Below are 14377 nucleotides of genomic sequence, written 5' to 3'. Positions count from 1 at the left end.
GTGCTGCTAGCACTGGGGAGCTACAATTAGGTGAGGGAACCATGGATGCCAACATTTACTGTGACACAATGAAGCAGAGCATGATCCCTTCCCTTCAGAGACAGAGCCGCAGAGCAGTATACCTACATGATAATGACCCCAAACACACCTCCAAGAGGACCACTGCCTTGCTAAAGAAGCTGAGGGTAAAGGTGAAGGACTGGCCAAGCATGTCTCCAGACCTAAACCCTATTGAGAATCTGTGAGGCATCCTCAAATGGAAGGTGGAGGAGCGCAAGGTCTCTAACATCCACCAGCTCTGTGATGTCGTGGAAGAGGACTCCAGTGGCAACCTGTGAAGCTCTGGTGAGCTCCATGCCCAAGAGGGTTAAGGCAGTGCTGGAAAATAATGGTGGCCACACAAAGAATTGACACTTTGGGCCTAATTTGGACTTTTTCAGTTTAGTGTAGTCACTTTTGTTACCAGCGGTTTAGACATTAATGGCTGTGTGTTGAGTTATATTGAGGGGACAGCAAATTTACACTGTTATACAAGCTGTACACTCAATACTTTACATTGTAGCAAACTGTAATTTCTTCAGTGTTGTCACATGAAAAGATAGAATAAAATATTTACAAAAATGTGAGGGGTGTACTCACTTTTGTGAAATACTGTTTACCTGAGCCTGATCTCAGTTCAGTAATGTGCATGAGAACAAAGGTTCTCCCAGCTTTATCCCTCCTCATTGGCTAAGAGACAGCAGTGGGAGCCATTGGCTCCTCATGCTGGTGTCAATCACAGTCGTTGAGGGGGGAGGGCACAGGGCCAAGCAGCACTCTGCTTGTCAATGACCCCCATAGCAAGCGGCGGGGGGGGGGGGGGGAGAAGCCAGGAGCACTAGAGGGGGACCAGAGAACAGGAGGATCGAGGCTGCTCTGTGCAAAACCCTTACACAGAGCAGGTAAGTATAAAATGAGCATTTACGATCACTTTTATGCACATTGTAATATGCGATACCTTGCTGTGACTATAGAGAATACATCTCCCTCACATTTTTGAAATAGAAACTTTTCAAATCAAATAGCGAAACTGCTTCTGTGATAACCCTATTATTATTATTATTATACAGGATTTTTATAGTTCCAACACTTGACAAAATGAAGGCAGACGGTATAGTTACTTTACTATACAATTCATTACAAAGGGCACTCTGATTCCTCGATCTTTAGAGCTCACAATCTAAAGTGTGTTATAGAACTTTTTTTTTAGTGAGGGTGAAGTTTTACGTGAATTAAAGGTCCATTCCACCCACTTTCATTTTCCTGTCCAAGAAAGGCAGACTAATTTCCGTTGGTCATTTCCTTTGGCCTTAAGGCTAGGGAAGGGCAGAGCAAGTATTGTGATGGCTTGAGATATTTCTTTTTGTTTTACAAAAAGCAGGCAGCCAGCTTCAAATCTGAGAATATATTTTGAATGAGCATACACCTATTTCCTTATGTAGTCTTTGGGATCCTGGCAGTGCATGTCACTACAAAGCCACAGTAGACTTATAAAAGAGTATTAACCATACCATTACAGTACTGACTGTGTCCTAAATCATCTTTCTGTTCTCCCAACGTTTATTCATATTTACTTTACTTACAGCGGGTAAAAGAAGTATTGAACATGTTACCATTTTCTGTAGAAATATATTTCTAAAGGTGCTATTGACATAACATTTTTACCATATGTTGGTAACAACCCATGTAATCCATAAGTTTAGAGCAGTGGACGGTGTCACTAGGGCAGTGGATTTGCAAGTAGAGCAGTGGACAGTGTCAATAGAGCAGCAGATGGTGCCAGTTTTCTCATATTTAAAATAAAAATAAAATTAGTAGCCCTGTTGGGGGGCTTTGGTGAAATATTAGACCCACAATGCAGTGGTTTATTTAGGTTTTGTGCTGCCCTAGGCCACACCCTTCCTATTTAGGCTCCACCTTTTCCTCTTAGAGCTGTGCCTCTTCCTCTGTACATTAAAAGTAGGTACCAAGTGTAGCCTCATAAGTGGGGTGGAGTATGGACGCAGCTGATGGGGCAGGCACAACAGAGATTGGATAGATCATAAGGAGGTGGGGCAAAATCATTGGCCTTTTCAGCAAACTGCGTTCACTCCATATAGAGACATGTGTAGTTAGAGACAAAAATAAAAATAAATATCCATCAGTCTTAAAGAGGTTGTAAATCTGAATTAATAATAATAATAATAATAATATTTTCCTTCTTTTAAATTAAGGCTTGTAACTTGTACAATATAGGATTTCATATCATCAGTGCCCTTACCACAAAGTAAATTTAGCTCTGAGCAGTCCTCTTATATTTTTTGCAGTGAAATAAAAACAGACAGAGAAATACCATTCGGTTCTTCCCCCATGCTGTGAGTGACAGGTGATTTACATATCTCATGCACGACCCTTAGAGAGGCATTATGTGTAATTCCCATTCCCCCCTCATTTCATCCTATGTAGACTGCAGAGTATGTGCACATGCGCAGGAGTGACATGGGGCCATGAGCGCATCTGCTTCCACAGAATGTGCTCTGCCACTCCTGTGCGTGCACTTTAGTCCCCCCTGGCGTGAGGCTGGTCCTCGCAATGCTGGCTGGCCAGGGGAGTGTAGTGGTGGGCGGTAGAGTCCTCTGATGTCACGACTCTGCCCACTGAGCGCCCAACAGCACATCCGTCTACAGACTCTGGAATATTGCGGGGCTCCACTAATCTAAAGGGGTGAATTATGACAGGTAAGGATACATGCAGGAGCAATGTATATCCTTCTAGATATGCCCTATGTTATTAAATTCAAAACTATGACAGTGGGTTTACATCCACGTTAAGGCCACTTTCACACTGAGGCACTTTACAGGCGTTTTAGCACTAAAAATAGCCTGAGTGCTTTCACACTGGGGTGGTGTGCTTGTGGGGTGGGAAAAAAAAGTCCTGCAAGCAGCATCTTTGGGGTGGTTTGGAAGCGATGTATACAGAGCTCCTACATCGCCCTTGCCCACTGAAATGAATGGGCAGCGCTGCCAAAGCACCTGCAACACGGGCGGTTTTAACCCTTTCCTCGGCTGCTAGCTAGGGGTTAAAAGTGTCCCTAGTAGCAGCGGAAAAGAGTTTCTAAGACATTGGTTAAAATTAAAATGGTTAAAACCGCTAAAATGAGCGCCGCTTTACCTCTGACGCCCGCACTGCCCCAGTGTGAAAGTACCCTAAATGTACTTAGCAGGATGGACTATAAAACCCAGACTGATCTATGATCAGAAATGACACTTTTCTTCATAGGTCAGAAGGCAGCATTAGCCATACAGATAGCTATGAATGGTTAACCACATATACAAGCAGACAATAAGGTGTTAAATGCCATTTATTCCAGAAGCACCAGCCTGTAGATGTTAAGGGTTAACCATATATGTAAGCAGCAATGTACATGTGTTCATTGAAGCAGAGTAGAAAAGCAGTCCTCTCCTAGCAAGGACACAGAGGATTGATTATCATCCCTATTTCAGATAATGGGATAGGAGAAAGGAAAGCTGTAACAGATAATGGCATGAAGTTTGCAAGGAGAGACAGTGAGGAGGATCGGTATACAGTGGTGTATTTAGGGTTTGTGCTGCCATAGGCCTGACTAAACTTGTTCACCCCCTAATTTAAATATGACCCACCCCTTTCTGTCAAGGCCACACCCCTTGCTGTTTAAGACCCGCCCTGCAATTTTTGAGTGGGGACACTAGTTCTGAGGGCCTGGGGGGGCGCAATGGATTCCCTTAATTTGCATAGATTTCCTCTCAGTTCCTGTTTGGCTATGGGGCAGGAAGTGAAAGGAAATCTCTGCAATGGGACAGGGATGGTAAAAAATAACCCGAAAGGGGCTATAACCCTCCCTTATTCTATTCAAAATAAAAATAAAAAGTATTGCCTATAGTTCTTCTTTAAGCACAAATTTCTGATAATTTTATGGAGAGGACTAAGAAGATATAACCATGCCAATGGTGCATCAGAAAACATATAGCACAGTGTGTAAGGTATGTGGTCCAGGACAGTCAGTTAGAAGCGGCGCCCCCCCACCCCCCCACACTGTCAGAATGCTGGCCGCCCGCATGCCTGAAGCAGTGCAGCCGCTTTATGGGGGCGCTAGACTAATTCACCTCTCAGCCCAGTCCGCCCCATAAGACTGGTGCTACACTAACAATATATCGCAAGCTGTCCTGGACTCTTTCTGTGCTGCCCCTCTGCAAAGTGCTGACCTAGGCCTGGGCCAGGATACAGCGTTGTCGGTATCTCTCACCCCCTCCAGGATATGCAGACTGTAGCTGGGTCTGCCCACTGAAGCTGCAGTCTGACCAGCTCTGATGTCTCCATGGGCACTTGGGGTCACAACACAGGAAGAGAAGCTGCCCAGTTCTCTCTCTCTCTCTGCTCTCCTGTCTGTGTGAAGGGGAGGGGGAGGGGGGAACTGTGAGCACACACTCTATACTCAGAGAGAGAGAGAGAGACGCTCTCCGAACACTGCAGCCAGCAACCTCGTCAGTGAATGGGATAATTCAGGAGGGGGCTTTTTTCGTGGGGGGTTGGGTGGCTTTTTTTACGCCCCCCCCCCCCCCCCCACCCTGCAAAGTACCAAAATACAGCACTGCCTCAATGTATCATTTTTGAGAGGAAATGGACACAGTTCTCAATCTCTACCTCTGCAGCTTCAGCTGCATAGTATGAATGAACAGGAGTAGCTCTGTACAGAGCTTCCGGATCATGAACAAACCTCTTGCTTTAGTTATGAATATACAGAGTGAGTGATTGATATTCATGGAGTCTACACAATATATTTGGATTTTGTATCATAAATAATTTGCAATACATTTTATTGCACAATAAAACCTGCTTCATCTCACCCTCTTCAATTGCGGACTAGAAGAAATGCTTACATGTGTGCAGTGAGTCTGTAGAATATTTCTGTCTGCTACATAGCGGTCAATTCTCCTATGATTATTGCATATGATATTTGTGCTTTTGGAAATCTCACATGTTATAATAAAAGGGTCAATTCATTCAAGTAAATACTGTCAATTTTATAAAGATAAATACTGCATAAAAATGTAGATAAATCATTAAAGTAAAACGAATTCCCTATTTATCTCGTTATCTAGTATAGGCAGTCAATATTTTAGAACTGTACAAAATAACAATGAGGGGAACTCTGCACTGGCCAGTAAGATAAATCCATGTATGGGTGTGGAAATGTTAGGGCCTTATCTCAGGAATGTAGATAGTTTATAACATTTGACCTGAGCAAGATCATTCTGTAAATGAAGGCACACTAGAAATGTTTTCATCGTTTTACAATATTTCTGTGTGCCATCATTAACCCTTTAACATTCTACTTTTACCACAAAGTGCCCTCTCAACCGCTTGGTAGAGCTCTTTTTTGTTAAATATTTGTTCTGTTAAAAAATTGATTGTTTGTTAAGTATGCCCAAAGGGATCAAAAATGTAAAGAAATAATTTTTCCATAGCTTTTTTCTAAGTGGGGACTTTAAAGGGTTAACGGAACAATCTCTCTGGTGCAGTGCTAGCCTGTACCAAAAAAATTAAAAAACAGCATGACAAATAATGCTAAATTTTAAATGCTAAATATCACAAAACAAAAAAATAAAGTATTAGTTTAAAACCTTTTTTTTTTTTTAAAGCAAAAATTCATTCAGTATTTATCGCTTAGAAAATTGACCCCATAGTTGCATTGTTGGGTTTAGAAAAATACACAAGTTCATCTAGTTAAACCATTAGAAAAACAAGGCTGCTGTCTAAAACACTCTAATCTTGGTTTCATGATAAAAGCTGCCTTCATTTATAATACATTTCCAAAACAAAGCTAATAAAATGAGGTTTATACATATGGTATCTGAAGTGCTTTATTAAATATGTACCTAAAAGCCCTTGTTTTTTATTTTTTTTTCTAGAATGTATTGTAATTAATATAGGGATGTTGGTACAGACATTCAGTAGACTACAGTATCTCACAAAAGTGAGTACTCCCCTCATATGTTTGTAAATATTTTATTCTATCTTTTCATGTGACAACACTGAAGAAATGACACTTTGCTACAATGTAAAGTAGTGAGTGTACAGCTTGTATAACAGTGTAAATTTGCTGTGCCCTCAAAATAACTCAACACACAGCCATTAATGTCTAAACCGCTGGTAACAAAAGTGAGTACACACCTAAGTGAAAATGTCCAAAATAGGGCCCAAAGTCTCAATATTTTGTGTGGCCACCATTATTTTCCGGTACTGCCCTAACACTCTTGGGCATGGAGTTCACCAGAGCTTCACAGGTTGCCACTGGAGTCCTCTTCCACTCCTCCATGATGACATCACGGAGGTGGTGGATGATAGAGACCTTGCGCCCCCCCCTTCTGTTTGAGGATGCCCCACAGAGGCTCAATAGGGTTTAGGTCTGGAGACATGCTTGGCCAGTCCATCACCTTTACCCTCAGCTTCTTTAGCAATGTAGTGGTTGTCTTGGAGGTGTGTTTGGAGTCGTTATCATGTTGCAATACTGCCCTGTGGGCCAGTCTCCGAAGGGAGGGGATCATGCTCTGCTTCTGTATGTCACAGTACAAGTTGGCATTCATGGTTCCCTCACTGAACTGCAGCTCCCCAGTTGCCAGTGGGTTAGACCTTTTTGAGGGGACAGCAAATTTACGCTGTTATACAAGCTGTACACTCACTACTTTACATTGTAGTAAAGTGTAATTTCTTCAGTGTTATCACATGAAAAGATAGAATAAAATATTTACAAAAATGTGAGGGGTGTACTCACTTTTGTGAGATACTGCACATTCATTTCAATTACTAAAAATATGTCACTGAACAGGCAGTCTCTGCAATGGCTGTCTTCATATGTTTTCTTATGACAGGTTTCTTTTTTGGTGTAGGACCATTGATTTGTGAAATTTTATTATATTGTAGTGTTATTTTCCATTAAAACGTAGGATTAATTAAATAATATCTCGTAACAATGGCACTTACTGTTTATAGTATAATATTGATTAATGATTATAATATATTAGTGTGTTGACTCAGAATGTGGTTTATTACTTCCCCTGTTTTGTATCTCGATTAGGCAAACATTGGCCAGAATGAAGATTTTGAGGAGGCTCGGAAGAAGGCTTTGGCTCTTGGAGCAAAGAAGGTAAGAGGCTCACTTGTTTATTAATACAATTAAAGAGAAACTATCTGTATGTATGTATGATTTTTTTATTGAAATTACAAAATGTATTTGTATTTCATTTTTAATCAGATATTATTATATTAAACTGTGGTGTGTGTGTGTGTGTGTGGGGGGGGGGGGGGTTGTTAAATGCTGCAGTGTTGCTGTTTCTCCCTTACTTGTTACTGCTTCCCTGAACTTCCAGATTTCACAGTAAAGAGTTAACAGTGGGTAGTGCAACCACCAGCCAGTCTGTTAGCTTGGATAAGAAAGGGCCAGGGGAGTGCCTTGCCACCATAGGCGATGGGGCTGTGTGTATCTATCGATGCACACAGTGTAGGGAGACACAGTTCTAGTCTCTCTACATGGAAAGGTGACTTCATGGGAAGCTGCAAGAGAAAGGAGCCACCCTAAGAGGAAACCTGGGCCAGTCAAATTTACTGCTTTCACTCTTTTACTGAATAAGCCCCTATGTTTTACCGCCCTATTGTTCCACTTATTATACCTTACTGAATGGTTTCCGTAGTCTAAGCACAAACTGTAGTAACATTAAAGAAGATATAAGGAGCCTGTTTACTGGTACAGAGCATCAGGGCTGCTGTTAAAAGTCACAGGGCCCCATACAGCCTATCTGACAGGGCCCCCACCACCTCTGAAAAAATAAAATGATATTTTTGCTAAAGTGCCACGGCTGCGATGCTATGCTTTTCAGCCATGGCATAAATTATACCCTTATCAATAAATACCTATTCAGTTGAATAGTGCTGCTCTGCAATTCCCCCGCAATCATGTGCAAAGCATGCAGTTGTGGGGTTAAAGCAGGCGGTGGGGAGGCAATATAAAACATTGTAATAAGTTTGTAATGTGTTAAAACTTTTTTTAATTTTTTTTTATTTTCAATTTATTATTATTATTTATTTATTTTTAACTGCCATGTGAGGGGTGGGGGGCTTTGGTTACATATCAGGGGTCTAAACACAGACCTCTGATGTCTCACATTTGAGACCTTTCAGTCCCTTTCTCTGCAGCCTCAGCTACACTAGATCCACAAGTATCAGCAATATGGCAGTACAGCAGGTGCCCGGGCCCTCCTTTTGAACTGATGGGGCCTGGGCCCAATACTGACAGGCCGGTTGTACTGCCTTATTGGCGGCCCTGCAGAGCATGCTCAGTGACATTCTGAAAGATGGTAGAAGTCTACCTACATTATTGCTTGTGAATGGGCACAGGTAGTATAACATCTGGCATTGTTTTTCATATGAGAAATGTGGAGTAGACAGAGATGATACATACAGTATATGGGTGGACAGACCCTTGTGGCATTACGAACATTGGGCACAATGGAATATGCTAGACTAAAAAAAAGCACTCAAGTCCAGATGGGTTGTAAATGCCATTTACAGAGCTGTCCGCTCTATTATACATTGGAACGAAACTTACTGATGTCCTACCTCCTCCACCAGGTGTACATAGAAGATGTTCGTAAAGAGTTTGTAGAAGAGTTCATCTGGCCAGCAGTTCAAGCCAATGCCATCTATGAAGACCGTTACCTTCTGGGCACCTCACTGGCTCGTCCCTGTATTGCCCGGAAACAGGTGGAAATAGCTAAACGAGAAGGAGCCCAGTACGTTTCCCATGGAGCAACTGGAAAGGTAATTGGCCCAGAAACCTGTATCACTGTAGTGCCGAGAAGGCAGGAGAAAAGACCTTAAAAATGGGTAAAGTTCAGTTTTAGGCAAGTAAAAAACACTTACAAATGCCAGCAATTTTTTAATAAGTTATGCTGCATTGGAACATGTGTATATAAGTATAGATATAAACAGGGCTTTTTTTGTCAGAGAATAGGTGCAGGTACTCCCACCTTCTGAATCACCTTTGGTTTCTGCCTGGTACTTACCTCTGAGCACCGTCCCTTGGTTCCACCTCCTACTTACCTCCCAGTACCGGCCCTTTTAGAGAACACAGAACCAAGTATAATTTTGTGCTGCTAAGTGAATTGCAAGCAATTTGTTAATGATGACAAGAAAGACAGAAAAACAGATCCCCTGTTATGAACAATAGACTCCACCCCAGCAAAAGTAGACCCCCCCCAGAAACAATAGACATCCCTCAGCAACAATAGATCCCCCAATGCAACCATGCAATGCCCCCCGCAACGAAATAACACCCCAGCAGCAACAACAGATCTCCCAGCAGCCAGCATCAATAAACCCAGAGCCAGAAACAATAGACCTCTCCCTCAAGGGTAGAGCCCTCCCAGCAACAATGGCCCATCCACCAGCAACAATATACTCTCATGCAAAAATAGATCCCCAACGGCGACAATAGATTGCCCTAGAAGCCAGCATCAACAGACCCTCCAGCACACCCAATACTCCTTTCTATCGCATACATTCATTGGTGGAGGTGTCAGGACTGCGTCCCCCAGCATTCCAGCTGAAAAAGAGCACTGGATATAAGGTAGAAAACTTTAGAGCTGAAAAAGTGGTAAATCTCATGACTAGCCACCAGATGGCAATATAAGCTAATAATTTGCCCTTGACTGTACAATTGTAATTACATAGCTTGAGCAAAATGTAATAATAGGAGAACAGACTATAAGAAACAGGAAAACAGGAAATATTAATGTGTTACATTGGATTATATTTTGAAGAAAGGGAAGTTAATAGATTGGTATATGTAGTGCCAACTTACTTAAGTTTAAAGTGACACTAAACGCTGAGTTAAAAAATAATTCTAGTGCAGTATTTATTTTTAACTCAAAGTCCCTACTAATGCTCTTTTGCTGCTGTGATCCTTCATGTTGGAGGGTGGCTACATTTATTTTCCATAGTCCCCTTGTATGCAGGAACATAGTCACTCTCTATTGCTCATTCCCAAGATGGACTATGGGATTTGTAATGTGCATAGAGTTGTGCACATCACTGCAACTAACGTTCATTGCTAGATCCAAACAAACAGAAGTGAGGGGGAAAAGGAGAGTTTCAGGAGCTCATGGAGGATATTACAGGGAGGCTTAAAAATACAGTAAAAAAAAACAATTTAATGCAAAACAGATTAGTGGATGTGTATGGGTGAGTTTTGGAGAATAAGGTGTCCCTTTTAATCACAGATAAAAGGAGACTGTGCCCAAATTTTGATTTCTGCTAATTTGCTTCCGGCACTCGTTGTCTGTAATTGATTTCACTCCATAAAAGATTTCGATTTCTGCTCAGTTGTGTTTAAAGTGTTCAGATCATGAAACAAGTTGACTGGTGTGATTTTGTGTTGACTTGTACTTTCAGCACTGATATGGATGGATAGCTCCTCAAGGATCCTGATCAAGGTCTTGCTTAGAAGGAGCCTGGCGGGGTACAAATCCAGGGCCAAAATGATGGACTTTTTATAGGTCATCCTTATTGTTGTATCACTTGGTAGCTAGTCACTGACAGACAATGAAGGCTCATGAAGGATCAGAAGACACGACCTGTATAGTCCTTCGTGTTTGTGTGACAAAATGTGCTACAAACTAAAAAAAAGAAAAAAAAAAAAAAACGCCCAACATTCCATGGCCAAAAATGTTCTGGAGCTACTTTGGGGCATTTGTCGCACATAGAACAGACCATTTAGGTGAATAGGCTGCCCTAGGCAGGATGCACATTAATATGTGAAAAATGTGTGTTCCCGCTACGCTCAAGTGTAAATGGGGCCTAATTGTGTTATCGCATGGTAATAATGAAGTGTTCGTTAGTCTTAAAGTGTAAACACAAAAAATAAAAACCACAAAAAATAAAAAACCTGCAAGCCAAAGGCATAATGAGCTAGAATACATCGCAAACTAGCTCATTATAAAATACTTACCTTAGATCAACGCTGTTGCAGCGGTCCCTGCACACCGCTCTGCCCGGCAACATGTCTCCCAGAGTTATTTGCGAGATGGCCGGAGCCGCAATGACGTCACTCCTGCGCATGCGCACGAAAGGAAAGGAAAGTAACCCACCCTTTTATTATTTTTATATATATATATATATATATATATATATATATATATATATATATATATATATATAATACACATACACACACACACACACACAAAATATTATATAGATAAATATACATACACACACTTATATATATATATATATATATATATATATTTTTTTTTTTTTTTTTTTGGAAAGTGGATATGTTCATCTTTTTAGTTGGGGATTGTTTAAACTTGTGGTTGGGGGGGCATTAAAAATGTGCGGTTGAGCCGTGTTTTTAGCACCTCCAGTTGCTCTTCTTAGGCTGCAAAGGCAGAAGACTGAGGTGTTTACATGCCACGGTTATGATGCTTCACTTTGCACCCATGGAAAAAATGATCCTGTCTCCTTTGGAGGGTACTAAGTCTGCCAAATGTGGCTTAGTCAAGTAAATGGGGCAACACCGTAAATGCCCTGCAACTGTGTGCATTTGACAGTTACGAGGTGAAAAGTAGCGAAAATAAGGCATCACGTAACCTCCTCACCGCCTGGCAAATGCCTCTGAAAAGCAATTGGAACATGGAATGCTTTTCATAGATGTGGCATTTTAATCTCTTAGCCAGTGCCGGCTGCAATGCACCGGTCTGACACAAGAGGGAGACAGAAACCATTGGAATCACTTCTGATTGTAAGCTCAAGTGAAAAAAGTGATAAATTACAAATACAAATATAATATATGAAAAGCATGCACATCTTGCAAGCATGCTATGCTTTAGCTTGCCGTCATGGCGCTGTGTATGCCGCAGCGAGTGTTAGTGTTTTGAGCACACTGGAGGGTGATTCAGTTATCCAGTCATTTTATAACCAGCAACCAATAATACCAAACTGAGCTGCACTGTCCCTCCTGGACCAAAAGAGGGGTTCGGTCACCCCAACAAGAAAAAAAAAGTCTTGCCTGGAGATACAAATGACCTATTGAAAGCCTCTATTTCTTATCAATATTTTACTTTCCTGCACTCCTCAATAGGCACCTCCATAGACCCTCATTATAATCTCCAGATAGAAACTAAGCATGTTATAAGGACCCTAATGTAGGAGTTTCCTGTATAGGATAGAGTAATGTTCTAGTACAGTGAGAAAAGGTGAAAACCTCTTTAGGGCCCATTTAGATGTGTGTTTTCAACAGTGCATGGCAACACACTAAGGGCTTGTTAACATTAGCGTCATCCTCTGAAGAGCAATCCGCGGTGGTTCCCTTTTCAGAGGGGGCGGGCAGGCAATATGCCTGTTTTAAACCCTAAAAACCTACACTAATGTGGATTGCTCTTGGCACACGATTGCAGGGCGGTTGCGTAGCAGCCCCATTCATAGGTTTTGTTCATTGGACGGGGTTGCTAAGCAAAGCATTGCAGCTGTCGCAAATAGGCAACCCTGTCCAGGTTTTTTTGCAGGTTAAGGGAGGCAAAAAAACACATCTCTACTGCCAGATTTTACTGCCCCCCAACCAAAAGTGTAAACTTAGACTAAAAGTGTTGTATTGCATTGCTGCTCATATTGACTGGCACCCAGTGCACTAAAGCATTGCATTGCATTACACATTTTTTGTCACGTCTGATTTTCTGAATGCATTTGTGCATTGAAATAAATAGGCTGTCTTAACATGCGTGACAAAATATGCACAGATGTAAATGGTCTCCTATAGGTGAACTCCAGGCACAAATACGTGCTTCAAAATAAAGTCTTATAACCTCAGAGGAGTTAAAACCACTTTGTGTGCAGCAGATTCCTTTGCAAACCAAGATATTACCTTGTAAAAGTGGCAGTGACATGATCACTGTGCTGTACAAACAGCAGAGCTGTGGGAGGGGCCAAGGAGGCTCCACCCTCTATAGACTGCATGCAGAACACTACAGGAGGGGGCGGAGATGAGACCAATCAGTCTGCACAAGGAGAGAGAGCAGCAGTGAGCGGTCTTTATTACAGGAAGCTCTTATACAGAGGAAAAGTATTACACTGGATTACTACACAGATCTGGAAGAAATACACAAAGCACACCAAAATTAAACACACGTGACTGTATTTAGAAAATATTTGCTTCTCCCGGAGTTCAGCTTTAAGGGGTTTTTATATCAGTGTACGTCCTTTTCTGTCCTGATGACCTCCAGTTCTTCTTTTCTTGTCCTGGTGTCACAGAAATCTTCCCAAACTCTAGATAAAGATGTGGTTGTGTGATAGCGGAGTGTGGAGTATTGTGTACCCCCAGATGTTGTCGTGTGATCTGGGTCTGCCATCTGCTCACACCTCTCCTCCTCTGCTTTTCTCTATTACAGGGCAATGATCAGATCCGCTTTGAGCTGACCTGCTATTCTTTACATCCAGGGATCGAGGTAACTTTTCAAAACTTAACTTGTCTTTATGTCAATCTGCACAAATCCCATAGACTTCTACTGTCATTTTTATAGACCTCCGCTAAACATTATTGGTGTTTAAATGGGTACATAGCAGGGATGTCAAGCGCCAGTAAATTTACTGACAGTTTGTAAAAATCTGTGATTTTTTTAAGACTGCCAGTATATATCAGGGGCTGATAATTTCATGCTGTGCTGAATTTTTAAGTGTAAATCAAGCAAATGACTTTGTTATAGGTATTGTCAGTGTTTCCATATCATGTTTATACTGTTCAAATATTCACTGTTAGTTTTCAATAGGAGTTCTGTAATTTCTCAGGTTGCCAGTAAAAAATGTGCTCCGCCAGTAAATTTCCCATGTTTTGTCAGTAAAAAATGCTGCGTGGGGGTTGGCAACCTTGACACATAGAAATTCATTTTTATTTTATTTTTTAAATGTGCAATCATACATACACAGATTTGAATCTTAGTTCCTGTGTGTGGCCAGTTCTTTCAGAAAATTTCTGCACCAGCAAAAAAAAGGTTGAATTCCTATGATGCAACAGATGCCTCCCCTGCCATGCATGAAAAAGTAACATGCTCCTTCTCTGCCCCCACCCCCACCCATCCCCAGCAACACATACTCCACTTTCCTGTGTTTGCCTCAGTTCTCTCCAACTGGGGCACATGTGAAAGTGCTGGGCCAATCACCCAGCACCAGTAAAGTCACATGACAAGGAGGAGTGGGAGTCACATGCTCCTCATACTTGGAAGTACTGGATCTTTTTCTTTGCTCCTTGTGGTGGAATGGAGCAGGGGGTTAG

At 41.7% G+C, this 14377-nt stretch overlaps 1 protein-coding gene across 1 annotated transcript in view; it reads left to right on the top strand.

The window, feature by feature from the left end:
• ASS1 (argininosuccinate synthase 1) overlaps positions 1–14377 on the top strand; it is a 147532-nt gene that overhangs the window by 23331 nt on the left and 109824 nt on the right. The window contains exons 4-6 of the mRNA XM_077478172.1: positions 7133–7201; positions 8683–8871; positions 13497–13553. Of these exons, the coding sequence (XP_077334298.1) occupies positions 7133–7201; positions 8683–8871; positions 13497–13553 (315 nt within the window). The remainder of the gene's footprint in view (positions 1–7132; positions 7202–8682; positions 8872–13496; positions 13554–14377) is intronic.

Source organism: Lithobates pipiens, unplaced genomic scaffold, assembly GCF_037356315.1.
Source record: "Lithobates pipiens isolate NorthernLeopardFrog02 unplaced genomic scaffold, aLitPip1_a1.2 Scaffold_1, whole genome shotgun sequence".
Lineage (NCBI taxonomy): Eukaryota > Metazoa > Chordata > Amphibia > Anura > Ranidae > Lithobates > Lithobates pipiens.
The sequence above is the reverse complement of the archived record's forward strand: the minus strand, read 5'-3'. Positions and strand labels throughout refer to the sequence as shown.